Source organism: Camelina sativa, chromosome 20, assembly GCF_000633955.1.
Source record: "Camelina sativa cultivar DH55 chromosome 20, Cs, whole genome shotgun sequence".
NCBI classification, from domain to species: Eukaryota; Viridiplantae; Streptophyta; class Magnoliopsida; order Brassicales; family Brassicaceae; genus Camelina; species Camelina sativa.
This window is the reverse complement of record NC_025704.1, coordinates 6,970,773-6,997,704: the sequence shown is the minus strand read 5'-3', so window position 1 is coordinate 6,997,704 and position 26,932 is coordinate 6,970,773. Positions and strand designations below refer to the sequence as shown.

The window sequence follows — 26,932 nt, the reverse complement described above, 5'->3', positions numbered from 1 at the left end:
TGATTCCGATCCTCGTATTGTTTACTTGGAGATGACAGCCGCTGAGGTTCTCAGCGAAGGCAAAGAGCTTTTGCTTTCTCGTGATCTGATGGAGAGAGTGTTAATCGATCGTCTCTCCGGCGACTTCTCATCCGCGGAGCCGCCTTTCCCTTACCTACTCGGCTGCTACCGTCGTGCTCACGACGAATCGAAGAAAATCCAGTCTATGAAGGACAAGAGTCTTAGATCGGAGATGGAGATTGTCACTAAACAGGCCAAGAAGCTCGCTGTTTCTTACTGTAGGATTCACTTGGCCAATCCTGACATGTTTGGCAACGCGGATACACCTAGCAGCGGTGGACTTGATACTAGGCTGAAGAAGAAGAACAAGTCTCCTTTGCTGCCGTTGATTTTCGCCGAGGTTGGTTCTGGTTCGTTGGATATGTTTGGAAGTAGTAGCAGTGGGGTTCAGGCTCCTCCGGGGTTTTTGGATGAGTTTTTCAAAGACTCGGATTTTGATAGCTTGGACCCAATTTTAAAGGAGCTTTACGAGGATTTGAGGTCTACGGTTATTAATGTATCAGTGCTTGGAGATTTCCAGCCACCATTGAGTGCACTCAAGTATCTTGTTAGCTTACCAGTAGGAGCTAAATCTCTTGTTAGTCATGAGTGGTGGGTTCCACGTGGCGCCTATATGAACGGTAGAGCCATGGAGTTGACAAGCATTCTCGGCCCTTTCTTCCATATTAGTGCACTGCCTGATAATACGCTTTTCAAGAGTCAACCTGATGTTGGGTGAGTTCGAACTTATATTTCTCGTTTCTCTTTCTTAGAATTCTCTAATCTTTGGGTGGTTTTAGTTATTGAGGTAGTTTGGATAGTAAGAATTGTTATTTACCTTTACTCATTCATAGTAGAGACTTGATCAAAAAAAGTAAAGAAGAACATGTAGTTGGCTTGTAAGATGACACTGCTAGGTGATATACATAAAGCATGATTATACACATCCAGCATAGTTAGGTTAGGTGATCAGTGGACATAACCAACAGAAACATTAGTAAGCTCTCTGTTAAGTTTGGAATATTGTGTTGTCTGCAAATTTAAGGGTTCTCTTAATATATGTCTATTGTTTTTGTGGATATCAGGCAGCAGTGTTTCTCTGAAGCATCGGAACGTCGTCCCGCAGATTTATTATCATCCTTCTCCACAATTAAAAAGTTTATGAACATATTGTACAGCGAGTTGCATGATGTACTGATGATTTTACTTAAAAGTACCGATACCCGTGAGTGTGTTCTACAGTTTCTTGCAGAGGTGATCAATGCAAATGCATCTAGAGGCCATATACAGGTAAACATTCGTATTTAAAAGAAATCTTTTTTTATGAATTGTTCTTGTCTTCTCTCGGTTTCATCAAGTTGGTATTTGTCTTTTTTGCTCAAACCAGCATTTGTAATATGTATGTCTTGTATGACAGGTTGATCCAGTCTCTTGTGCTAGCTCAGGCATGTTTGTTAACCTCAGTGCAGTTATGCTCCGGCTCTGTGAACCATTTTTAGACCCGCATTTAACTAAAAGGGATAAGATTGATCCAAAATATGCTTTCTGTGGCCATCGCTTAAAATTAAGGTATGGTCCTCAAAATATTCTACTTGTATTTCCTCACTGGATTTTTATATTATCGTGATGAGCAAAATTATTTATGATCCACACCAGCGACTTGACTGCTCTCCATGCATCATCCGAAGAAGTTTCTGAGTGGGTTGACAAAGATGCTACGACAAACGCAAATGGTGCTGGGCAAGAAAACGGGAACAAAAGTCGCTTGTTACAATCCAAAGAAGCCACAAGTTCTAGTAGTAATGCTTCTGGGAAAAATGCAAAGCCAGCAACTAAATACACTTTCATTTGTGAATGCTTCTTTATGACTGCAAGGGTCCTTAGTTTGGGTCTCCTAAAAGCACTCTCTGACTTTAAACATCTTTCTCAGGTAACCATCATCACAGTTTTCCGAACCCAAAATATTGAAGATTTTGGACATTTAAAAATGATTTGTGATAAATTATTTGCCGAAAGCTCTTATTTGATTTTGGTGACATATTGTGTTTTCAAGGCGTTTGTTAGTGAAAATGAGAAGGGGCTTTAGTGAAACTTGAACTTAGTCTCACATTTTGATTGTGAAAGAGTCCTTGATGCCTGAATTTGCAGATGATTGTTATTGTATTGTTCTTTACTTTTCTCTTTCCCGCATGACGTAGGACATCTCGAGAGGTGAAGATAATCTTGCACAACTAAAAGCCATGAGAGATCAAGCACCTTCTCCACAGTTGGAACTTGATATATCCCGAATGGAAAAAGAACTAGAGCTGTATTCTCAGGAAAAACTTTGCCATGAGGCCCAAATATTGAGGGTTTGTAATCATATTCTCTGCTCTGACAACGTGTTTGCCTTTTTCTCTGGACCGATAACATGATAGTAATAGCTACTTTATCTCTCTATACTTTATTGAAGGATGGCGATTTTATTCAGCGAGCTCTGTCTTTCTATCGCCTAGTGGTTGTTTGGTTAGTTGGACTAGCTGGTGGCTTTAAGATGCCTTTACCGTCAACTTGTCCCATGGAATTCTCCTGTATGCCTGAGCATTTTGTTGAAGACGCAATGGAGTTACTGATATTTGCTTCAAGAATTCCCAAAGCTTTGGATGGTGTACCACTGGTATGCTTACTTTGTATCTTGCATTAATCGTCTGGTGAAATTCTATCTTTTTACTCGCACTGATGATGGTTGTTCTCTTTTCTTAAGGACGACTTTATGAACTTCATAATTATGTTCATGGCAAGTCCTGAATATGTTAGAAACCCGTATCTCAGAGCAAAAATGGTTGAAGTTCTGAACTGCTGGATGCCTCGTTCAAGGTGATTTCTTCACGAAAGCTATAAAAACCTCAATTTGTGTTGCTAATGCAACAAGTTCTGCAGTAACGTGTTCCACCAATCTCAATTCAACTTTTGTTTGCAGTGGTTCTTCATCTGCCACATCTTCTCTTTTTGAGGGGCATCAGTTATCGCTCGAGTATCTTGTCAGGAATTTACTGAAACTATATGTGGACATTGAGTTCACGGGTTCACACACTCAGGTGATTGCAAGAGAGTTTGTTTAGTGGCTATAATATTTCTGGAGTAACGAGCTTCTCTCTATTGCACAGTACCGAATATGTTAGCTCTGGAAGCCATAATGGCTGTTTGTTCTTGCTTTTAATGTAACTGAAATCTAGTTTTCCAAATACAGTTCTATGACAAGTTCAATATTCGCCACAACATTGCCGAGCTTTTGGAGTATCTCTGGCAGGTGCCTAGTCACCGGAATGCTTGGAGACGGGTAAATTCTTAATAAGCTGGCCATGTCTTTGAACTTCAATTACCATGTTCCAGTGTTGCTAAATTTGATGTGTTACAGATTGCAAAAGATGAAGAGAAGGGCGTGTACTTGAACTTCTTAAACTTCTTAGTCAATGATAGCATCTATCTTCTAGATGAGAGTCTGAACAAAATTCTCGAGATTAAACAAATCGAGGCAGAGATGTCGAACACTGCAGAATGGGAGCAGAGACCAACTCAAGAGAGGCAGGAGAGAACAAGACTTTTCCATTCTCAGGAGAATGTTAGTTGGATTGTCAACTCTTATATCTTGTTTCTTACTATTTACTTGATTCACAATGCACTAAAGAACTTTACTTTGCTCTGCAGATTGTTAGAATCGACATGAAGCTGGCAAATGAAGATGTGACTATGCTTGCATTTACATCTGAGGAGATCACTGCCCCGTTTCTACTCCCTGAGATGGTAACCTGACCCTATTCCTGAAATGGAAACCTACCCGAGGATTACCCAACTGAAGAGTTTGTTTGTTTGTACTTATCCAGGTTGAGAGAGTTGCGAATATGCTTAATTACTTCTTGCTACAACTCGTGGGTCCACAGCGTAAATCATTAAGCTTGAAAGATCCCGAGAAGTATGAGTTCCGTCCAAAACAGTTGCTTAAACAGGTTAGTGATGACTATTACTCAAGTCTCCTCGCCAAATGTGTGAAAAACTTACTGAATATAATTGTGATTACTTTCATGAACTTTGAAGATTGTTCGCATATATGTTAATCTCGCTAGAGGAGACTCAGAAAACATATTCCCTGGTGCCATATCCAGTGATGGCCGATCATATAACGAACAGGTCAGATTCTCCTTCCTAACCAAATCCTCTTTTCATCATAATCTATCTGTCTCTACTGAACGAAACAAGTCCCGGTTATTTTGCAGTTATTCAACGCAGGAGCAGATGTGCTTAGGAGAATAGGCGAAGAAGGAAGAATCATTCAAGAGTTTATGGAGTTAGGCACAAAAGCCAAAGCTGCTGCTTCTGAAGCTCTGGATGCTGAAGCTGCACTTGGCGAAATACCTGACGAGTTCCTTGACCCAATTCAGGTCTTTATCTGTGAAAGAAAAACTCATTTAAGAGAAACCTAAAATCTCATCTCAGGAACATGCTCTAAAGTCTGTTCTTGTTTTTATTTTTTGCAGTACACACTAATGAGAGATCCAGTGATACTTCCAAGCTCAAGAATCACAGTTGATCGACCCATCATCCAACGTCATCTTCTCAGCGACAATGTAAGCATATCTAACACATTGAAGATCAATTACGCACCTCCCTTTCTCTGTTTGATGATTTTGGCTTTGAATCTGATCCTCTTATTTCTGCCGCAGCATGATCCATTTAACCGAGCACATTTGACATCGGATATGTTGATACCGGACATCGAGTTGAAGACGAAAATCGATGAGTTTGTTAAGTCGCATCAGTCTAAGAAACGGACAAGTGGAGAAGATAGCAGCAACAAGGAGAGGATACAGACGACAAGCAGTAATATGTTAATTGATTAATTTATGTGTTCCAAACAGAATGATAACAGAGGCAGCAGAAACACTCTTTTCTAATACTTTTTTGTTAGGCTTTCTTTTCTATTAGAATTGTGACTTTAATATTATGTCTTCAGCTTGTTAATTTATGTCTTAGGGCAGTTTCATGTCTCGGTGAAAAAAAACAGTAAGTAAAAAATTATGGAGCAAATACTATTAAATGGCCATATCATCATGTTTGGAACTGTTTCAGAGTAGCCCAAGTTCGATGTTTACTGAGTTTCTATGTATTTTTACGTGCGTTCATGGATGCATAAGACTGTTGAATCGACACTAATACGTTCGATGGAAGGATGTCTGTAAGACTCATATGACAAAAAAAATATTTGATTACAGGGCAAAGCAACAATGTGAAGCCTATAACACGGAGAAGGGAAAGAAAAAGAGAATACAGTTTCAAAATTAGAAGGAAGCAGAGTGTCGTTTACGTTTAGCAAATTCGTAAGCAATGCTAATTGAGCTTCTACTGTGACGAAGTGAGAACTCAGCCGTCAATATCTCTTTCTCTGATTCCGACAGATCTCCATGACTCCCCTGTTCAAACCATAAAATGTAATAAGCATAACTGAACTGAAGAAAGCTAACTTAAAATAAATTGTGTAGCAGTGTCAATCGGTTTACCAGACGAGTGATTCTGTCAGAGACTGCGTGGTGCATCAGAATCCCTGCAGCCACTGAGACATTGAATGAATCAACCATTCCGTTCATCGGAATGCTACAACACAGATCTGATAACTCCAACGCTTCGTCACTTATTCCCCTGCAAATTAACCGCAAACATTAAGAAATCCTGAACCTGTTTCCAAAAACTATTGCTGATTGAAATTGAGAGATGACATTATTACTTTCCCTCGTTTCCAACAACTATTGCTGTTGGACATGACCAGTCCATATCGTAAATGGAAACCTGTGAGATATTTACCACACCAATAAACTGTCATGCGTACTACTAACATACATTCATTTTACCCCATCAATAATGGTGACAAGAAGAAGATACAAAAAAGGATTTTTTACTGTGTCCATTCCCAAATGAGTTGTGGCAATTCTGTAACCGCGAGACTTCAAAACTTCGAAACATTCTTTAGGTGTGTCCCAAAACTCGATGTCCAGCCATTTCTCAGCTCCCATACTCACATGGCGATTTCCGTTATACCTACACACATACATAATACACAGTCACACACATAAACCAGTATTTGAATTCACAAAATGTGATCAAACCTATTGTACATTTTAGTCAACTATTAGTGATCACCTATGACTCTTGTATCAGTACACAGTTCAAGACACGGTAAGAATCCATTAAAGGGTATGAACCAAAAGCCAACTTATGATCAATCTCTAACTTATGACTCCAATTTTGGACTCTATTACACTGTGTAGATTCCAACTCATAAAGCAGGGGAAATGTAATGATCCTCTCTTATTCCATTCTATGATCCAAGAAACATAACTGCCAACTAATCCTATGAACCAAGAAACAGAAAATGCCAACCTCAAAGTGGGCACCTTTTGGAGCTGTCACAGGAAACAACATGTACAGATTGAATCCCTAACGCATCAGCTGAGCGGAACGTAGCAGAGATGTTTCCAAAGTCAGCAAGACCTTCAACCACAAGACAAACCGAGAAGCTTCGATTCTCCACCACACGCTTAAACCTATCTACCCTCTCTTCCATCATATGAGGACTCACCGCTTCCAACACCTCACGGCTACTAAGATCCACCTCACCGCACTTGAACCTATCCTCGTATGGGAACCATGACCCTCTACAACCACCCTCACCATCGCTCAAAATGCTCCTCCGCTCCATCTTCATCATGCTTCTCGACGCCTCATCACGATTAGTTGTTAGCAATTCCTTCAAAGTATCCTTGGGAGAATCTTCCGGTAAAAGAGCCGCCGCAGTTCCATAACACTGCGCGAATGTCGTAGAGCGAAACGTGCGTCGAGCTGTTCCAATGCCTGTAAGGCGAGAAGTTGCATCAACATCAATACATGAAATCAAACGAATTTGCAAAACATAAAGGTTGAAACTTTAGACGGAAAGAGTGAGAGAGTGAGTACATGGATTTGGAGGGAGAACGGAGAGAGGAGAGAAAGCACGAACTGAGATAAAGGTAATGGAGGAACTAGGGTTTGGAAGATGAACGAATCCAAAAGATGAGATTGAGGAACGGATAAGGAATTTGCAGGAGTTCATGTGTTGCTTTGCCACTTGCCAGTATCGGAGCTTGAGGTTTAAGAGCTTGTTTGATTTAGTTTTCAAGAATTCGAAAATGGAGAAGATAAATCACAGAGCAGAGAGACACACACACAGTCCCAAGGCTCTGGCTCCGATTCAACGACCACCGTCTCGAACCGACCAAGATAAAGTGGTCAGTGTAGTGTAATAATTTCGGTTTAGTATTGGTTCGATTTGGTTTAGTGTAATTTCGATTTAGTATTATTACTCTTGCAGTAATAGTAAACCTTACTACAGTGGAGAGAAGGCACAAAAAGAATCTGCAAAATTACAACTTTGAATCACTTAGAACGTGCTACGTGTTTTTTTTTTCAAATCAGAACAACTTGGGACTTCAAAGTCTTCATCTCCTCCTCATGTCTGCTGATTTGTTTCGAACCGTCTCGAGGATCCTGCAATATTCGAAGAAGAGAGACGAATGACTTCCTTCAAGTCCAACTCTACTGATCCGATTACCTCCGGCAAGATTATTACAAGGGCTTCCTCCTATGACCAAGTCAAACCCTCCATACTCTTCCATAAGTCGCTCAATGGTATGGTTGTCTAGCTTTGTAACATCACTAAACTCTCTCAATATTCCCCTCTGATTCGTCTGCTTCCAAAAGTCACTCAAGATGTTTCGGTTTACGTCTGAAATCTCCACAGACACAACTACATTCATTGGAATCTTGAGACGATGGAGTGCGACTTCTGCACCGCCAATCCCCGTGAAGAGTGAAAGAACGTTGATTCCATTCGGGAACAAAGGCTTGAGGACAGACAAGTGATATGCAACAGTATCAACCTAAAGAAACGGATAAAAAAACACACAAGTTTAGAACCAACCAAAGACTTTCAAACGAAAACTGAACTGACAGAGAGGTCCTTAAGTAATTGAATGTACCTGAAACGAGTTGCCTAAAGACTTGAAGCGATCAGTTCTACTCATTCCTCCTCCTCGAGTGTGATCTATTGGGAAGCCTAGAAGCTTCTCCATCTCATCTGCCTCAAGCGGGGCAAGTTTGTTCGTACCCACCCAGACCAGATTCCATTTTCTGCAACTCGCAAGGACTTCTTTCTGCACACTTTCAGGTGGCACTCCATCATGTCTCTCAAGCTTATCACGTAGTCTGTTTGTAAGCTGAGCACTGGCAATACATGTGACCAAGCAGTTCAACTTCCGTCTTTTATCCCAAGTGGGCCACCATCTCTTGGTCAATGGAAAGGCTTCTTGGATGGTGTAGTGTGGTGGAGGCTGGATTTGGTATCGGTTGTGGATTGGGAGGTTGTGAACATAACCTCTTTTTCTTGCAGCGGCACAAAAATACTTAGAATCAACGAATTCTGGCATGACATCATACAAGTGGCTGGAAATCTTGGCCCAAACACCTTTAGGTGCCATTGCAACGTTCTCATAGTAAAAGTAGGGTGGGCCACGAGCAACATCGGGAATTGGGACTGGTCTGTGTTTCATAAGTCCAGGTTCATTAGGGACACCAAACCCAATCATCGGATTTGGTAGACGGATGAGCTCGTCATTGGCCGTGGCAGTGTTCGGCTTTCTCTCTCTTCTTGATGGCTCATTGTATACTCGCCTCTTTTTGCTGTTAGTTATAAGCTGCACAACCAAAGAGTCAAGCATGAGAAACTGCATAATCTAGGCAAAAGTTCACTGCCGTTTTGGTAATTTTCTTCTATTTAGCCACACACAGTTATAACACAAATGAAGTGTACTACCTACATCAGCTGCAAATTGAAGTAATTACATGTTCTGAAAGAAAGACTGAACCAGTATTAACACAGGCAAAAACAACGAGAGTTGAGGAAGCAATTAGTAACATTCTGTGAAACATTGAGTAGAACTAGAAAAAGGCATCAAACTGTAATATCAAACCAAAGCATCTGATCGAATAAAAAATAGCCAAGGCCAAGGACATCCAGAGTTCAAACTATCAGAGGTAAAATTATGCAAAGATCACAATCCAAGAGCTTTTCAAATTTGAAAGCTACAGTTAATATCTACAAGAATGCAACACAGAACAACGATCTCAGGCATTGTATTACAAAATCAAGTTGAGGTTCTGCATAAAGTTAACAACACAGGTTTTGCCTCTTTTTACCTCTTTTTACCTCTTTATGCAGAACTCAAGAGACTTAGACTTATTACCTCTTTTTTATCTTGTTCTGCAAAAAACTCATCGAACTGCCGTGCCATCTGAGCAGCACAAATGAAGTCTACGACCTCTTCCACACTTGCATCCTTTCCTGTACAGTTTGAGAAGAAACGTGAATACTTGCAAGGATGCTAATTGGATCGATGAACAAGTAAACGTCTAACAGATCTAAACAGAAAGATAAGAAATTTTTGAAGTATATTGATAAATAATTAATCGAGAGCGTACCACATCTCTCTATAGCTTTAGCAGCTTCTTCCCTCGAATAGTCCATCTTGATCAAATCGTGGAGTATACTATCTTCATTCGAGTAGTTTAGTTTACCCTGTCATTTTCCAAAACAGATAAGAAGACAACATACAGTCATACACAATCAACTTCTTAAAAATGTAAGACATGAGCATTGTATTGAATGTAAAAAATTATGCAGAAAATGTTATAACCAAGTAAAGGTTTGAAACTTGGATTGAAAAATTGTACCTCATCATCTGAGGATAATGTATAGAGATTGTCATCATCATTAGTGTTGATGTTCTCTTCTTTTGGTTCGCTCATTTTCTCCACCTCCTAATGAAACAGTAACGACCTTCTATTACATGAAATACTAAATTTTCATGTCAACATACAATTTAATTGTAATGTTTACTTACAGCATAAGTAAGAAGTGCATTTGTTAACTCATCAATATTTTCGTCTCCTGCATAGTATCAGGGAAAGTTCAGTAAAAACCTCATTAAAAGATTTCACAATTCCTGGAAAAAAAAAAAGAGCAAAGAGATATGTCATTACCGTATTCTTGTATAGCTTTTAAGACATTTTCCTCAGTAAACCCCATCCCAATAAGATGATTGATAACTTTGGATTTTGAAGAACTAGGTTCATCGCTTGTCTTCACAAATAAACATTAAGTGGAATTAAAATTAGATACAAGCACTTTGTGACCATGAACATGAAATGAAAATATAGAAAATCAAAGTAACATGACAAATTACGCCAAATAGGAGACTCACAGAAAACTTGAAGAGAGTTTCAAGAATCAGCATAGGTTCTGAAGTCGGTCCTGCAAATTATTAACATCTCATCGATTGACAGAATTCAGAAATGCATATCTCAGATATTACACAAATCAGAAAATAGACTCACCACCAGTTTCTTCAATTGCTCTAACAATCATTTCACTTGGAAACCCCATCTCAATAAAACTAGCAAACATCTCATCAGAGATTCCCTTCTGAATAAAGTCTGGCGAGGTTGTCTAATCACAAAAACAAAAACACGGTTATCATTGCTTCAGCGTGAAAGAAACAAGTTAGAATTGCAATTGTTCTTAAGAAATTGAGTAAGCACTTACACCAGCAGGTCCACCTGAGGTTTCAGACATAGAATGCACGGGAGAAGATTGATAGTTATCGATCTCAAGTTCATCATCTGAATTCCAAATCTCATCACCACCAGAATGTTCCACCTAAATCAACATTGAACAAACATTAAAAAAGAAACTTGTTCTTTAGCGTGAAAGAGACAAGCTATTATTGCTTCAGCGTGAAAGAAACAAGTTAGTATTGAAATTTTTCTTTAGGATTCAGTAAGCACTTACACCAGCAGGTCCACCTGATGTCTCAGACATAGAATGCATCGGAGAAGATTGATAGTTATCTATCTCACGTTCAAGTTCATCATCTGAATTCCAAATCTCATCACTGTCATCACCACCAGAATGTTCCACCTAAAGCAACATTGAACAAACATAGAAAACTTGGAACTTTTACCGTTTTCATTTCCAGAATCACAACTGCTGATAGATAACAAAGGTGGTGACAATACCATTTCTGCAGTAAACGTCGATGTATTTACCAGTACTGTTCCCCAACAACAACAAAACCTGCCAATATATAATCATGAGTGCAATTTCAATCTCGACCCATTAGATTAGTTGCTTTCTAAATCAAAATCCTAACAAAAGTTCATTTCCTCACTGCAATCTTTAAAGCTTGAGAATGTTTCAGCTTTCTAAGCCCCTATAAGTCTTAACCAACAAAAACGATGTATAGACATGGATAAAGTGCAACAACCCATAAAAAAGGATCAATCTTTAATGAGATCAGTCATCAGGTCCGAGAAATCAAAAGTCAAAAATGCGTAACAATGTAAGTTACAAGCAAGAAAACACCAGAGAGTACCCTGAGAGAGAGAGAGAGAGAGAGAGAGAGAGATCGGCTGCTTGCGGAGGTTGTGGTAAAGCTAGATTTCAGCTGAGTAGCCAAATGCGAGTGAACAGAACAAAGTTGCGATGGAATGAAACCCTAAAACGAAGATAAAAAAAAAAAAAAGGAAGACTGAGAAATTTAAGCAGAGGGAACATATGAGAGACGATACAGAAGAAATTAGGAAACTTTTTGAAGAAGATGAAGAGTCAAAGAGAGTCAAAGCTTTTTTAACAGAAAATTACAAGAAAATCCAATTTCTCATTCTATTCTCACCTTTGAAACTCATATTTTTGTTATTACTCAAAATAACCCTAATTTCATAAACATTATACAAAACTTATTTTGATGATTCACCTTGTTTTGTTTAATAGAATAACAATTTTACTTTTTCATCTACATTAAAATTCAAAGAAATCGTTTCATTTGTTGTTAATTTCATATTCAATTTTGTTAACCAAAAATCACAAAATGGACATTATAGAAATTTGTGGTCACATCTATGAATATATCAATACTTATGGGTTCTTCAGAGAGAGTTATGAGAAACTTTGGGGTAAAGTTGTAATTTAAAAAGTTAAAGACCCGTACAGAAAAAAATATGGAAAGGATATACAAAATTACATGTACCTGCACAAGTCAAAGGAGTAATTTGTTTGTCAGGTCGTTTACATATCTTATAAAAACATATGAATAATTCAGCAACACTTCACAATATCATTTTTTTTCTTTGATAGCACTTCGAAAACCAAAGATTTCATCACCTAATAAACTCTTTTACAAAGGTAATAATACATCACGCCAAACCTAAAGAATGTATAAAACTCAGATATCAGTTCATCATTATATATACTTTTTTAGCATAAATTCACAATAACTTCATGTTTTTAGTATCTAGTGGATGCCAACTCATTTTTAGCTGGCATCCACTATTTTTTGTCTTTATCTTCTTAAAATTATACATTGATAATAAATATGAGATAATTATTTGTGCAGGTAAAATACACAAAATTATACTAAAATTGACTCTATTACTACCATAAAATTTGGTCACAAGTTCCTAAAAAGAGATATCATATCTGAATAGAAGTCAATTTATTGCTCATTTATTTCTTAATTGTTGAGAAATGATGTTTTGATTTCCCAATTCAAGAACACTCCCAATCTTAAAATTTAGTGATTAACATTGGATAATATAAATGCTTCAGTTTTTGTGTTCAACAATTTTCTATAACTTTTAAAGCATTTAAACATTTCTTTCTATGTTTACAATTTATCATCATTGCTAGCTATTTAAAAATACACAGATTTTTTTTCAAATATCGTTTAAAACAAACTTAAAAATGTATAAAAAAATTCATCCATGACACTTCATCGAATCTAACCTCGGACGTGATTGATGATATCTAGGCTCGTTCAAACTGGATATAAATTGTAAAAGATGCACTTAAGAATGTTCAATTATACTCCTAAAAATGAGTTTTGCAGTTTGTAAACCTATATATATATATATAATTACAATACATGACCTATGTTCATGAATGTAGTGCAAGTAAAGGTCTTTCAAAGAGATGAGAGGAAACACCGCTATAAAATATACGGAATCTTACCGGAGATTTGTAATGAGAGGAATCGATCACATTCACGGTTCACAGAAATTGTGTGTTTTTTTTACATTTCACAACCTAAAAAAATGAAAACTTTTGAATAAGACGAAGAAGAGAGTCAAAGCTTTTTTAGAGAAAATTACAAGAAAACCCAATTTCTCATTCTTTTCTCAGCTTTGAAGCTCATATTTTTGATATTACTCAAAATAACCCTAATTTCATAAACATTATACAAAACTTGTTTTGATGATTCACCTGGTTTTGTTTAATAGAATAACAATTTTAATTTTTCATCTACATTTGAAATTCAAAGAGATCTTTTCATTTGTTGGTACTTTCATATTCAATTTTGTTAAAAAAAAAATCACAAAATGGATATTATAGAAATTTGTGGTCACATCTATGAATTTTCCAATACCTAGGGGTTCTTCAGAGAGACTTATGAGAAACTTTTGGGTGAAAATTGTAATTTTAAAAGTTAAAGAGCCGTGCAAAAAAAAAATGGGGAGGATATACAAAATTACATGTACACTACCTGCACAAGTCAAAGGCCGTTACATATCATATACTAATTTGTTTTGTGAGGTCGTTGCATATCTATAAAAAAACATATGAACAATTCAGCAAAACTTTCACTATCATTTTTTATCTTGATAGCACTAACCAAACATTTCATCACCTAATATTATCTCTTATACAAGGTAATAATACGTCACCCCAAACCTAAAAATTTGTATAAAAACTTAGATATATATCAGCCTCGTTCAAAGCACCATATCATTAACCCAAACAACCTGTCAACAACCTACATGAATAACGATGGGCTCTCATAGACCTTTTCTTTTAGACTTTTATTAACAGATCTTAAAAGCCCATTTCAAGATCCAGTTCAAACTTGTTCTTATAGAAAAATTAAATCCATAAAAATGTGAATAGGGAAAAATAAAGGAAGCAATGAAGAGACAGCGAAACAAAAAAGTGTAGAACGTTCGTTGCAAAAACCATATCATCATCACATGCAAAAAGCGTATAATCTGTATCATAATTTTGAAAACAAAAGATATAAATAATAGTAACAACTTTTATAAAGAAGAGTCTAATACTAATAAATGTGTAGTATAGAAGACATAGAGCGTGATGTTCTGGATATGTCTGGATTTCTTTAAACTAAAGTATGCTTTTTTTGTCAGCTCCTCAACCCCTTGACTGTTTTTTCTTCTTCTTCTTCTTTCATAATCTGTAGTATATTAATTTACTTATTCTATATAGTAGCACCATAGTATTAACAGAAAATAAATGTAACATTTAATCAATTGAGGTAAATAAATTGTAAAATACTTAAAAAGAAAATTCGGACAAATTACAAATATTACGCGGTTGTCAAAAAACACCATTTATTTTATTATTATTTAAGTTTCCATTAATAATTCAATAACAGAAGTTGAAAAAAGGAAATAAAAACCCCAACTAGTAGCCCACACTTTCTAAAATCACAAATTGCGCAAGGAGAAGAGAGAGAGAGAGAGAGAGAGAGAGAGAGAGAGAGCAAACAAAAATGGCGAGATTCACGGTGCTAATTGTGGCGGTGGTGCTGGCTTTTCTAACGGCGGCGTCTATGCCGGGAGTGACGGCAAAGAAGTATACAGTCGGCGAAAACAAGTTCTGGAACCCAAACATTAACTACACCATCTGGGCTCAGGGCAAGCACTTCTACCTCGGTGACTGGCTCTGTACGTTCTCTCCCTCTCTCCCTCACTCTCTCGGATCTGTTTATATATTAGATCTGATTTGCAAATATAGGTTTGGCTTTTAAAATCTAGTTCTTGTTTCAAAGTTTTCAGCTTTTTTTTTTTGTTTACAAAAATTTTTACGCTTTTCGAGTTTCTTGTATACAATGCCCCTTCAAATCTTTAAAAGGTCACTAATGGAAACAGAGATTTGATTCACATTGTTTTTTTTTTTTCAAAATTGTTTCCTAATTAGTCCAGATCTGGTTTGAAACACACTCTTAAGGTTGTTTAGACTGTGAGACGTAGTAGTAGTAGTGGATAGCTCTTTCCTCTCTCTCTCTGCTCGTTGTCTAATAAACAGTGTCCCACTGAGTTAAAAGTTGAAATCTTGAAATCATACATTTCCATTTTTAGCTCGAAAAAGGAAAGATCTTGATTTCAAATCAAGAAATGTCTCAAATCTTTGCAACTAATAATGGTCTTTTTGTTCTCAGATTTCGTGTTCGACAGAAACCAACACAACATTCTCGAAGTGAACAAGACTGACTACGAAGGATGTATCTCCGACCACCCAATACGTAACTGGACACGTGGAGCCGGGAGAGACATTGTAACTCTCAACCAGACCAAACATTACTACTTACTCGACGGGAAGGGTGGCTGTTACGGTGGCATGAAGCTTGCTGTTAAAGTCGAGAAGCTTCCTCCTCCACCAAAATCTGCACCTGTCAAGAGCATTGGCTCAGTTTCAATGGTTACTGGATTCGCTCAGTTCATGATCCCTGTCTCTCTTTTCGCTTTCCCTACCATGTGGGATTTGATCTCAAGGATGTGGTAGTGTGTGTCCTCGAAAGAGTTCTTTAGTTTAATCGAAACCGATTTGAAACAAAAACAAAAAACACCTCAAATTCTTTTCAGGGAAAGCTTTTAAATTTAGTTGAGTTTCTATCTCTTTTGTAATGTTGGATTGTTTTTGGTTTTTAATCTTTTGTTTTTGTGTGTCTTTGAATTAATTGTTGAGAAAAAAAAGATATGTATTTGATTTATTTAAGAAAATTAATCCCTAATCTTTTCTTTATAATTCAAAAATCTTGTTTAGTTGGAGTTGGAGGTGTGATGAGTTTCAATTCAATTGTTGAGAAAAAAAAAGGATGTGTGTATTTGGGATTATCTATGGAGTATGGACTATGGATTAAATTATAAAATATTTATTTCTATTTTGAACGTATATTCAACATTGGCTTATCTGTTCCATGTGAGTTTATTATCTGGTGATTGTTCGTATTGTAGCATAGCATCAAAATCCAACCACCACACGTCCTTTTCATAAAGCTGTCAAATCTATAACCAAATGGATAAAAACTATTCTTATATGTTCGAAATATGAAACCAAATTCTTAAGAATAAACTAGATATGTTAGCTATGTGTATTTGTGTTTGAATTTTGTTTGGAGGGATATTTTCTTTTTTAAGAATTACGCGTAAATTTCCTATGGACCCCCTGAGAAACGAAATCTAGAATGATGTTGTTGGTTGATCGGTGGGGACTTGGAGTATTGTACATTGATGAAAATGAAGATTCTCGACAATCTATTTTTACATAATGTTGAATTTTTAGTCTTTTTTGTTGTTGTATGTCTTTGTCAGTGACAATTTAGACGTTTACGACTTTAACCTATTACCCCAAATGTGGAGGATATGATTACGGGTTAGTGACAACATCAGGTCTCCATAACCAGAAACGTCCTCTTCTCCAAATATTACTAGTAGTTGAGTTATCTAATTAGTAATTTCTATTTTTTGTATGAGGATTATATGAGAGATAAAAGCCAAAAATGTGAGTCATTAAAACAATTTTTTTAATCCTTTTTGTAAATAACTAAGATGTCGGCCCGTGCGTTACCGCACGGGAAAGTGAAAATTTGAAATGACTAACATTGCTAATTTCACATTTCGAGTGGAAATTTTATGGTAATTTTTTAACTGTATAGTGTCAAAGTTATAAATAATGATTAAGATTAATCAACCAAATTAGTTAAATAAAATTTTTGTTGTATATATAAAAATGAAAAATTGAGTCAGTGACAAGAAGATAATAATATTAAAAGATATATAAATCTAGGTTTACTTAATCATACTCAGATAATTAATTTTGAAAGATATTCACATAAAACAAAATTTAAATCACTATTCTATCGAAATTTATAAAAAATAATGAGAGAATCAGGGAGAAAGAGCTCATAGCTGCAACCAACCAAATTGACTAAAATGATAAATCTATGAAAAATTAGAAATCACAATTAATTACCTAAATTAATACTTGGAAGAGATGATCAATACATGTTAGATGGAAAATGATACCAAACAAAAGTTTGATGAAAGAATCAATATGTAAAACAATCCAAATTTTAACGAAGATGAGTGAATCATGTTGATTAATAAATTAAAAAAAACAATTTATAATTTTTAAACTTGGAGGTGTGAAACAATACTCAAAGCAAAAAAACTCTTTTGAAAATCCATAAAAATATGTATATATATAAAAACAGAAAAGTGTGAAACAAAAATGTGCGAAAACTAACAAGTGTAAACATTGAAAGCTAGGAGTATGACGAAGAAACACAATTGTTGAATCAAAACATTGCAATTTTATATAAACAAAGAGGTGTAAAACAAAAAGGTGTGAAAACTAACGGGTGCCAACATGGAAAACTGGGAGTGCAACGAAGAAACACAATTGTTGGATTGAAACTTTGCAACTTTTGAAATCATTAACAAAGGGTAAGATCATTAATAATACTCAAAGAACAAAAACTCTTTTCAAAGTCCATAAAAATCTGTATATATATAAAAACAAAGAGGTGTCAAACAAAAATGTGTGAAACAAAAAGGTGCAAAAACTAACAAGTGCAACCATAGAAAGTTAGGGGTATGACGAAGAAACACAATTGTTGGATCAAAACATTGCAACTTTATATAAACAAAGAGGTGTAAAACAAAAGGGTGTGAAAACTAACGAGGGCCAACATAGAAAGTTGGAGGTGCAACGAAGAAACACAATTGTTGGACCGAAACTTTACAACTTTTGAGATTATTAACAAAGAGTGAAATCACTAATCATACTCAAAGAACAAAAACTCTTTTCAAAGTCCATAAAAATCTGTATATATAAAAAAAAAGTTGTGAAAACAAAGAGGTGCGTGTGAAACAAAAAGGTGCGAAACAAAAAGGTGTGAAAACTAACAAGTGCAACCATTGAAAGCTAGGGGTACGACGAAGAAACATAATTGTTGGATCAAAACATTGCAACTTTTATATAAACAAAGAGGTGTAAAACAAAAGGGTGTGAAAACTAACGAGTGTCAACATGGAAAACTGGGGGTGCAACGAAGAAACACAATTGTTGGATCGAAACTTTGCAACTTTTGAGATCATTAACAAAGGGTAAGATCATTAATAATACTCAAAGAACAAAAACTCTTTTCAAAGTCCATAAAAATCTGTATATATATAAAAACAAAGAGGTGTAAAAAAAAAAGGTGTGAAACAAAAAGGTGCAAAAACTAACAAGTGCAACCATAGAAAGCTAGGGGTATGACGAAGAAACACAATTGTTGGATCAAAACATTGCAACTTTATATAAATAAAGAGGTGTAAAACAAAAGGGTGTGAAAACTAACGGGTGCCAACATATAAAGTTGGAGGTGCAACGAAGAAACTCAATTTTTGACCGAAACTTTACAACTTTTGAGATCATTAACAAAGAGTGAGATCATTAATCATACTCAAAGACAAAAAACTCTTTTCAAAGTCCATAAAAATCTGTATATATATATATATTAAAAAAATGTGAAAACAAAGAGGTGTGAAACAAAAAGGTGTGAAACAAAAAGGTGCGAAACAAAAATGTGTGAAAACTAACAAGTGCAACCATTGAAAGCTAGGGGTACGACGAAGAAACACAATTGTTGGATCAAAACATTGCAACTTTATATAAACAAAGAGGTGTAAAACAAAAGGGTGTGAAAACTAACGAGTGTCAACATGGAAAACTGGGGGTGCAACGAAGAAACACAATTGTTGGATCGAAACTTTGCAACTTTTGAGATCATTAACAAAGGGTAAGATCATTAATAATACTCAAAGAACAAAAACTCTTTTCAAAGTCCATAAAAATCTGTATATATATAAAAACAAAGAGGTGTAAAAAAAAAAGGTGTGAAACAAAAAGGTGCAAAAACTAACAAGTGCAACCATAGAAAGCTAGGGGTATGACGAAGAAACACAATTGTTGGATCAAAACATTGCAACTTTATATAAATAAAGAGGTGTAAAACAAAAGGGTGTGAAAACTAACGGGTGCCAACATATAAAGTTGGAGGTGCAACGAAGAAACTCAATTTTTGACCGAAACTTTACAACTTTTGAGATCATTAACAAAGAGTGAGATCATTAATCATACTCAAAGACAAAAAACTCTTTTTAAAGTCCATAAAAATCTGTATATATATATATATATATATATATTAAAAAAATGTGAAAACAAAGAGGTGTGAAACAAAAAGGTGTGAAACAAAAAGGTGCGAAACAAAAATGTGTGAAAACTAACAAGTGCAACCATTGAAAGCTAGGGGTACGACGAAGAAACACAATTGTTGGATCAAAACATTGCAACTTTATATAAACAAAGAGGTGTAAAACAAAAGGGTGTGAAAACTAACGAGTGTCAACATGGAAAACTGGGGGTGCAACGAAGAAACACAATTGTTGGATCGAAACTTTGCAACTTTTGAGATCATTAACAAAGGGTAAGATCATTAATAATACTCAAAGAACAAAAACTCTTTTCAAAGTCCATAAAAATCTGTATATATATAAAAACAAAGAGGTGTAAAAAAAAAAGGTGTGAAACAAAAAGGTGCAAAAACTAACAAGTGCAACCATAGAAAGCTAGGGGTATGACGAAGAAACACAATTGTTGGATCAAAACATTGCAACTTTATATAAATAAAGAGGTGTAAAACAAAAGGGTGTGAAAACTAACGGGTGCCAACATATAAAGTTGGAGGTGCAACGAAGAAACTCAATTTTTGACCGAAACTTTACAACTTTTGAGATCATTAACAAAGAGTGAGATCATTAATCATACTCAAAGACAAAAAACTCTTTTCAAAGTCCATAAAAATCTATATATATATATATATTAAAAAAATGTGAAAACAAAGAGGTGTGAAACAAAAAGGTGTGAAACAAAAAGGTGCGAAACAAAAATGTGTGAAAACTAACAAGTGCAACCATTGAAAGCTAGGAGTACGACGAAGAAACACAATTGTTGGATCAAAACATTGCAACTTTATATAAACAAAGAGGTGTAAAACAAAAGGGTGTGAAAACTAACGGGTGCCAACATGGAAAACTGGGGGTGCACCGAAGAAATACAATTGTTGGATCAAAACTTTGCAACTTTTGAAATCATTAACAAAGGGTAAGATCATTAATAATACTCAAAGAACAAAAACTCTTTTCAAAGTCCATAAAAATCTGTATATATATAAAAACAAAGAGGTGTGAAAACAAAGAGGTGTCAAACAAAAGGGTGTGAAAACTAACGAGTACCAACATGGAAAGCTGGGGATGCAACGAATACACAAAATTGTTGGACCAAAACTTTGCAACTTTGAAATCATTAGCAAAGGGTGAGATCATTAATAATACTCAAAGAACAAAAACTCTTTTCAAAGTCCATAAAAATCTGTATATCTAAAAAAAACAAAAAGTGTGATAACAAAGAGATGTGAAACAAAAAAGTGTGAAACAAAAAGGTGCGAAAACTAACAAGTGCAACTATTGAAAGCTAGGGTTACGACGAAGAAACAAAATTGTTAGATCAAGACATTGCAACTTTGCATAAACAAATTAAAGAGGTGTAAAACAAAATGATGTGAAAACTAACAGGTGCCAACATGAAAAGCTGGAGGTGCAACGAAGAAACACAATTGTTGGACCGAAATATTGCAACTTTTGAGATCATTAACAAAGGATTTAATAGGTGCCATTTTTAAAAGATGGAGATACGACGAAGAAACACGATTATTGGAAAAAAAAAACTTGCAACTGTTGGGATCATTAATAGTTTTAAACTGTTAGATGAGTTAATAGAAACAATCACATCCGCTAGATTAAAGTTGACCCCCAAAAATGAGTTTGCTATATATATATTTTATTTGGACTAAAGAAAGGTAAACTTTATTAACCCAAAAGGTTCAAAAAGTAAAAAATAAAAATAGACCTTTAACTGAAGACGACAAGTTCGAACCGTTGAACATTGTAGGATTTGAGAAACAACAAAATATACTCTTATGAAATGCTTCTTCTTATCCTACCAAAAAGTACGTTTCCTTCTCCGGCAATGTGCACAACGCTCGTTTCTCCGACCCGGCAAGGAATTGCACGCCGTTTTAACCACTTCGGGATTGAGAAAAGCTCCCAAGTCGTACCTTAGCAATGCGCTTTTCCAGTTTTATTCAGCTTCCGGTGAAATGGTTAATGCCCATAACCTGTTCGACGAAATTCCTCTGTCAGAAAAAGATAATGTTGATTGGACCACTTTGTTATCCTCTTTTTCCCGGTATGGATTCTTGTTTGATTCGATGAATCTCTTCGTGGAAATGAGAAAGCAAAGAGTAGAGATTGATGATGTTTCTGTAGTTTGCTTGTTTGGCGTGTGTTCTAAGTCAGAAGATGTGAAGTTTGGTGAACAAGCACATGGGGTTGTTGTAAAGATGGGTTTTTTAACTAGTGTAAAAGTTTGTAATGCCTTGATGGATATGTATGGGAAATGTGGGTTTGTGAGTGAAGTCAAACGTATTTTCGAAGTGTTAGAGGAGAAGAGCGTTGTTTCATGGACGGTGGTTTTGGACACAGTTGTCAAATGGGAAGGGTTGGAGAGAGGAAGAGAGGTTTTTAACGAAATGCCTGAGAGAAACGCTGTTGCTTGGACTGTTATGGTTGCTGGGTACTTGGGAGCTGGGTTTACAAAGGAAGTATTGGAGCTTCTTGCTGATATGGTGTTTAGATGTGGACATGGTTTGAACTTTGTCACCCTTTGCTCAATGCTATCAGCTTGTGCACAATCTGGAAATCTTGTAATTGGTAGATGGGTTCATGTGTATGCATTGAAGAAGGCAATAATGATGGGGGAGGAAGTAACTTATGATGATGTGATGGTGGGAACGTCATTGGTTGATATGTATGCTAAATGCGGAAACATAGGTTCTTCCATGAAAGTCTTCAGATTGATGCCTAAGAGGAATGTGGTGACATGGAACGCCCTGTTTAGCGGATTAGCAATGCATGGGAAAGGTAGAATGGTGATTGATATGTTTCCAGAGATGGTTAGAGAGGTGAAGCCAGATGACTTAACTTTTACTGCTGTCTTAAGTGCTTGCAGCCACTCGGGGATGGTAGAAGAAGGGTGGCGATGTTTCCACTGTATCAGGCTCTATAATTTGGAACCTAAGGTTGACCATTATGCATGTATGGTAGATCTTTTGGGCCGAGCTGGTCGTATTGAAGAAGCAGAGATCTTGATGAAGGAAATGCCAGTGCCTCCGAATGAAGTTGTCCTTGGTTCACTTCTAGGCTCGTGTAGCGTCCACGGAAAGCTGGATATAGCCGAACGAATTAAACAAAAGCTTGTTCAGATGAGCCCAGGCAACACAGAATACCAAATACTTATGTCTAACATGTATGTTGCAGAAGGAAGGAGTGACATTGCAGATGGTTTAAGGGGAAGTTTGAGAAACCGAGGCATCAGAAAGATACCTGGTTTGAGCTCCATTTATGTTAATGACTCAGTACATCGGTTTAGTTCAGGAGATAGATCACACCCGAGAACGAAAGAGATTTACTTGAAGTTGAATGAAGTGATCGAACGGATAAGATCAGCTGGTTATGTCCCTGATCTCTCTGGCCTGGTTTCTCATTCGGAGGGTGACTTGGAGGAACAAGAGCAAGCTTTGTGCTGTCACAGCGAGAAATTGGCCGTCTGTTTTGGGCTTCTGGAAACAAAACCGAGGACACCTCTTATTGTCTTCAAGAATCTGAGGATATGTCGGGACTGTCATTCTGCAATGAAGATGGTCTCAAAGGTCTATGACCGAGAAATCATCATTAGAGATAGAAATAGATTTCATCAGTTCAAGGGAGGTTCTTGCTCTTGTTCCGACTATTGGTGAACATATCGTCGAACGATATAGGTTCTTGAGACTATTTTTCATACGAATTTGTACATGAGACAAAGTTGAGCAATGAAGAAATTTTTCTTAGAAAATCTATAAAACGACTGTACTACAATTCAAATTCAAACAGAAGCTTTGCTCTGCAAAGGTGAAGACGTAAAAATGTGTTAATTTATGAAAAAGTTAGGGTGGTATCAAGTAGCAAAAAAATCTCAAAATCATGACCCAAAAAGGAGCATTATTCTATTGTGACCACTGCTGATCAGCGGGAAGGTCCAGTGTCTTCCTTATCTGAATCACCTTTGTTCCCAGAGTTCGGAGAGTTTTCAGCTGTTACCGTCTCATCATCCTCGTTCTGAAGAAGCGATGAGAATGATAAGGGGTTGTAAGTGGAGCTAGCCTTTTGTAAACCTTTGATAGCTCTCATAGCAGCGAGTGTACTCTTATAGATATCAAGATTTTCATCGCCGAGGGTTGAGGAAGTCTCGGCAGAGATTCTTGGGGATTGATTCTGATGTGAGCTTGATTGTGCTTGCGCTGTGCTGGAGGACTCAACAACTTCTGCTTCAGAGGGAAAGAGAAGCTCAAGATTGGCCTCACATTCACGGACTAACCTAGTAAGTGGCTCTGTAGTAAAGAAGGGTTGATGGAGAACAAACTGTGTGAAAGGCAAACGTAGAAGTCCACCTGTTCTTTTATCATACTTCTTCAAAATTTTGACGAGTCCTGAAGAGAGATCCAAGATGTATTCAGCATATACAGTACACAGTGTGTAATAAGATTTGGATTTTTTTTTTTTTGTTTGTTAATAAGATATGATGATACCTGCAAAATTAAGAGAGCTGTAGTTTTTTAAGAGGACCATCTCGCCATGAATGGTGACAAGGTCTCTGCGAATACCCATCATTTCTTCACTAAACTCGCTTTCTGAAGCGAAGTCCCCATTCCTACTGTTCTTCTCCTTAACTAGCTCGATTCTTTCCTTGAGCTCCTGTTTGCAAAGTGATGAACATACACAATTCAATCATGATCATAACAGGATACGTCTTGAAACAAGCAGAACCAAGAAGATGACCAAGGATCATAGACCAACCATAATACTTCAAGCTATTAGAAGATCTCGAATGTAAAAACAAATTATTGGTTCCACTATAGTAAGATATCAGTACATACAATCCAACCAACCACAAGAAGCCTTCACCAGGGCTATTGAAGAGAAGTACACACAAACAAGATCCAATTTGATTATAAATCATTCATCACTAGAACTAAAACTAGGGCAATTTTATTATTACCAGATTCAAGACTAATCAGAAAATAACCTACGGAATGATCCAATTAGCTCTGAATCACATGAATCTAAGATATTCCCAACTTAACTTAAAATCCTGAAGCTACAGTAAACAATTCGGGATTAAGCGGAGGAGGAAGAAGTAAAAAAACCTGTAATCTGATAACGAAATCTTCTTCCTTATCGACGTAAAAATCATTAAATTTCTCAAGCTCCTCGTTGAGAATCCTGACAAACGAGCCCTGGAGATCCTCGGTAGGCCTGACGACGCCGGCGGGAAGAACCAGAACGTCGTCGTCTTCGTCGTGGTCGTGGTCAGCGGAAGAGATGTTAGTAGTATCAGCAAAGACGGGGCGGGAAGAAGAATCGAGGAGATGGGAATCAGAGGGAGGGAGATCGGGGTAATATTTGAGAAGCTTTTTCAAAGGCTTATAGCAAAGGAACTTGTCTCTCCACTCTGGCAAAGTCTCTTCGAGGTGAGTACGAAACTCTTTCCCGAATTTCATGTAGTTTGGATCTGAGAGAGACAGAGAGAGCTTATGGAGATTGCGATGGTGGTGCAGAGCTGGATAAGAACGAAGGGAGAGAGAGAGAGATGATAAAAAGAGAGGAATCTTTTTACAGAGATAGAATCTCTGATGAAGTTGACGTGGATGCCTTTCTTCTAATATTCCTTTTTTTTTAATCAAATTTATTCGATATTTATTGAATACTATATGAATATATATGGATTTTGATGCAAGCTTAATAGCAGATTTATTTCACTGGTTTTTAAAATGATCTGATATATATATATATATATATATATATATTTTACTCAGTTACAACTTAAAAAGTATAACATGGTATTTATCTACTAATTATAATTGATTTGTTATTCATTTATAGTATTGATGATCTACTGTAGAGAATATAGTGCATTGGTGATTTGGTGGTAGAAGAAAATGTGATGGATATATAAGAATAAAAGTTATAAAAAATGATTTACGTAACTTTTTTAATTAATTTGATGGATATACTATTTGATGGATATACAGAATTAATTTACTTCAGACTATTGATACTTTCAAAAAAAAAAAAAAAGAATTGGCACTAACGAATCGTCAAAATTATCATTAAAATTTCCTTCAGAAGACCAAGTGATTCTGTTCGATTTCTCCGGCAATTGAATTATAGTAGTACTAAATTCAGCAAATTTGTCGGCAAATAAATAAAATCAGCAACTTGCGATTATGCATTTATAAAATGACCATGAGATTTGAGAGATCCATGAAAATAACACATAGTATTATATAATATAGTATACTTAGTATTATATATACCTTCTCTAAAGTGGCTCTTAACCAGATCGTCCACCTGATTGTCAGACGATGAACCTCTCACGGGCTTGAACGGCCATGCAGACCTATTATATACCCCCAAAAAAAAACCTATTCTATTATATTCCAATGTATAAATTAGATTCGTCTTTCATATAATTATGAGATTCATCTATATTTTTGCGTATTAATTAGGCACCGGATCCAGATTTAAATCCACTTATACTATTATTTTAGTATATCACTATAGCTTTACACACTTCTAAATTAAAAAAAAATTATACATGACTCTAAATTATTATTGGCTAATTAAACTGTGTGACCCAAGAATATATAGACATCTTTTACTAACTTTATCATACATAATACTTATTCAACATTTTGACTAGTCCTGAACACCAACATGTTCTAGCACACACAATACGTGACTCTTTACAACAACAACAACAAACGTTTTTACAATAGAAAGAGAATTATCAAAAAACATATTAAGTTTTTTGTTTCCCTTTTAGAAACGGCCGCGTCTCTCAGAAACGACTGTTAACATTAGCTAACGGCTGGCTAGTTTAAGTCGAAGCGGCACCCGTTTGTTTACTTTAAACCATAGTTGAGAACTTTTCAGATGGTGGCAAGATCACTTCAAGAGCATTAAGAATGTCAGCCTTGACGTCATCAAAGTCTTCAACACCAAAGCTGAAGCGAACTAAGTTGTCTTTGATTCCATGTTTCAGCCTCTCCTCTTGTGGTAAATCCCTGAATCAATTCCCATACCAAAAAAAAAAGTCTGTGTATATAACAACCATCGCTAATCACATTTATATCAAAACGATGATATAAATCAATGTTTTAAAGGAAATCTATATATACATACCAGTAGGACGATATGGCAGGTTGGTCCACGAGGCTCTCGCATCCACCAAATGATGTTGCAATGTAAGGGATCTTCAACGAATCGATGAACTTGATCGTAGTCCCGAGATCTCCAGCAACCTATTCGTAGATAAAAATTAAAGGAAAATNGATTGTCAGACGATGAACCTCTCACGGGCTTGAACGGCCATGCAGACCTATTATATACCCCCAAAAAAAAACCTATTCTATTATATTCCAATGTATAAATTAGATTCGTCTTTCATATAATTATGAGATTCATCTATATTTTTGCGTATTAATTAGGCACCGGATCC

At 36.2% G+C, this 26,932-nt stretch overlaps 6 protein-coding genes across 9 annotated transcripts; 3 read left to right on the top strand and 3 right to left on the bottom strand.

Moving 5' to 3' along the window:
- LOC104772268 (probable ubiquitin conjugation factor E4) lies at window positions 7-5,119 on the top strand. The gene is made up of 16 exons (XM_010496902.2): window positions 7-774; window positions 1,125-1,329; window positions 1,457-1,608; window positions 1,696-1,969; window positions 2,238-2,390; window positions 2,492-2,695; window positions 2,783-2,895; window positions 2,999-3,116; window positions 3,269-3,358; window positions 3,437-3,640; window positions 3,727-3,822; window positions 3,903-4,025; window positions 4,114-4,206; window positions 4,293-4,457; window positions 4,554-4,643; window positions 4,740-5,119. Exons 1-16 carry the CDS (start codon window positions 32-34, stop codon window positions 4,914-4,916), a joined length of 3,000 nt encoding a protein of 999 aa, XP_010495204.2. The 5' UTR covers window positions 7-31; the 3' UTR covers window positions 4,917-5,119.
- Window positions 5,234-7,306, bottom strand: LOC104769782 (tRNA (guanosine(18)-2'-O)-methyltransferase). 2 transcript variants are annotated; one of them, XM_010494071.2, is made up of 6 exons: window positions 7,024-7,306; window positions 6,465-6,921; window positions 5,970-6,108; window positions 5,798-5,886; window positions 5,574-5,712; window positions 5,234-5,486 (listed from the first exon to the last, which is right to left on the bottom strand). In XM_010494071.2, exons 1-6 carry the CDS (start codon window positions 7,157-7,159, stop codon window positions 5,355-5,357), a joined length of 1,092 nt encoding a protein of 363 aa, XP_010492373.1. In that variant the 5' UTR covers window positions 7,160-7,306; the 3' UTR covers window positions 5,234-5,354. The 2 variants fall into 2 exon arrangements, with proteins under 2 accessions (XP_010492373.1, XP_010492374.1); XM_010494072.2 differs by having other exon boundaries at window positions 5,798-5,859.
- LOC104769781 (DNA (cytosine-5)-methyltransferase DRM1-like) lies at window positions 7,446-11,733 on the bottom strand. 3 transcript variants are annotated; one of them, XM_010494068.2, is made up of 13 exons: window positions 11,535-11,733; window positions 11,179-11,236; window positions 10,952-11,080; window positions 10,706-10,819; window positions 10,498-10,609; window positions 10,365-10,414; window positions 10,144-10,243; window positions 10,005-10,051; window positions 9,835-9,921; window positions 9,583-9,679; window positions 9,348-9,445; window positions 8,085-8,798; window positions 7,446-7,985 (listed from the first exon to the last, which is right to left on the bottom strand). In XM_010494068.2, the coding sequence occupies exons 2-13, from the start codon at window positions 11,179-11,181 to the stop codon at window positions 7,545-7,547; spliced, it is 1,992 nt and encodes a 663-aa protein (XP_010492370.1). In that variant the 5' UTR covers window positions 11,182-11,236; window positions 11,535-11,733; the 3' UTR covers window positions 7,446-7,544. The 3 variants fall into 3 exon arrangements, with proteins under 3 accessions (XP_010492370.1, XP_010492371.1, XP_010492372.1); XM_010494069.2 differs by lacking the exon at window positions 10,706-10,819; XM_010494070.2 differs by lacking the exon at window positions 10,952-11,080.
- On the top strand, window positions 14,643-15,999 carry LOC104769780 (lamin-like protein). Its single transcript, XM_010494067.2, has 2 exons — window positions 14,643-14,895; window positions 15,390-15,999. The coding sequence occupies exons 1-2, from the start codon at window positions 14,721-14,723 to the stop codon at window positions 15,731-15,733; spliced, it is 519 nt and encodes a 172-aa protein (XP_010492369.1). The 5' UTR covers window positions 14,643-14,720; the 3' UTR covers window positions 15,734-15,999.
- LOC104769779 (pentatricopeptide repeat-containing protein At5g15340, mitochondrial-like) lies at window positions 21,238-23,154 on the top strand. Its single transcript, XM_010494065.2, has one exon. It carries the CDS (start codon window positions 21,255-21,257, stop codon window positions 23,130-23,132), a length of 1,878 nt encoding a protein of 625 aa, XP_010492367.1. The 5' UTR covers window positions 21,238-21,254; the 3' UTR covers window positions 23,133-23,154.
- LOC104769778 (SPX domain-containing protein 4-like) lies at window positions 23,198-25,050 on the bottom strand. The gene is made up of 3 exons (XM_010494064.1): window positions 24,579-25,050; window positions 23,961-24,126; window positions 23,198-23,861 (listed from the first exon to the last, which is right to left on the bottom strand). Exons 1-3 carry the CDS (start codon window positions 24,930-24,932, stop codon window positions 23,398-23,400), a joined length of 984 nt encoding a protein of 327 aa, XP_010492366.1. The 5' UTR covers window positions 24,933-25,050; the 3' UTR covers window positions 23,198-23,397.

Bases quoted from the DNA above. Each gene is read 5' to 3' on its own strand.
- LOC104769782 (XM_010494071.2), bottom strand. From the start codon at position 7,159: ATGAACTCCTGCAAATTCCTTATCCGTTCCTCAATCTCATCTTTTGGA. The intron at 6,922-7,023 runs GTACTCACTCTC...CTCGCCTTACAG, and splicing joins CGTTCTCCCTCCAAATCCAT to GCATTGGAACAGCTCGACGC. The intron at 6,109-6,464 runs GTGCCCACTTTG...GTATGTGTGTAG, and splicing joins TCCTGTGACAGCTCCAAAAG to GTATAACGGAAATCGCCATG.
- LOC104769780 (XM_010494067.2), top strand. From the start codon at position 14,721: ATGGCGAGATTCACGGTGCTAATTGTGGCGGTGGTGCTGGCTTTTCTA. The intron at 14,896-15,389 runs GTACGTTCTCTC...TTTTGTTCTCAG, and splicing joins CTACCTCGGTGACTGGCTCT to ATTTCGTGTTCGACAGAAAC.
- LOC104769778 (XM_010494064.1), bottom strand. From the start codon at position 24,932: ATGAAATTCGGGAAAGAGTTTCGTACTCACCTCGAAGAGACTTTGCCA. The intron at 24,127-24,578 runs GTTTTTTTACTT...CTTTGCAAACAG, and splicing joins ATTTCGTTATCAGATTACAG to GAGCTCAAGGAAAGAATCGA. The intron at 23,862-23,960 runs GTATCATCATAT...ATCTCTCTTCAG, and splicing joins CAGCTCTCTTAATTTTGCAG to GACTCGTCAAAATTTTGAAG.
- LOC104772268 (XM_010496902.2), top strand. From the start codon at position 32: ATGACAGCCGCTGAGGTTCTCAGCGAAGGCAAAGAGCTTTTGCTTTCT. The intron at 1,970-2,237 runs GTAACCATCATC...CGCATGACGTAG, and splicing joins ACTTTAAACATCTTTCTCAG to GACATCTCGAGAGGTGAAGA. The intron at 3,823-3,902 runs GTAACCTGACCC...GTACTTATCCAG, and splicing joins CGTTTCTACTCCCTGAGATG to GTTGAGAGAGTTGCGAATAT.
- LOC104769781 (XM_010494068.2), bottom strand. The intron at 10,820-10,951 runs GTAAGTGCTTAC...ATGTTGATTTAG, and splicing joins CATCAGGTGGACCTGCTGGT to GTGGAACATTCTGGTGGTGA. The intron at 7,986-8,084 runs GTACATTCAATT...CCGTTTCTTTAG, and splicing joins CTTTAGGCAACTCGTTTCAG to GTTGATACTGTTGCATATCA.
- LOC104769779 (XM_010494065.2), top strand. From the start codon at position 21,255: ATGAAATGCTTCTTCTTATCCTACCAAAAAGTACGTTTCCTTCTCCGG.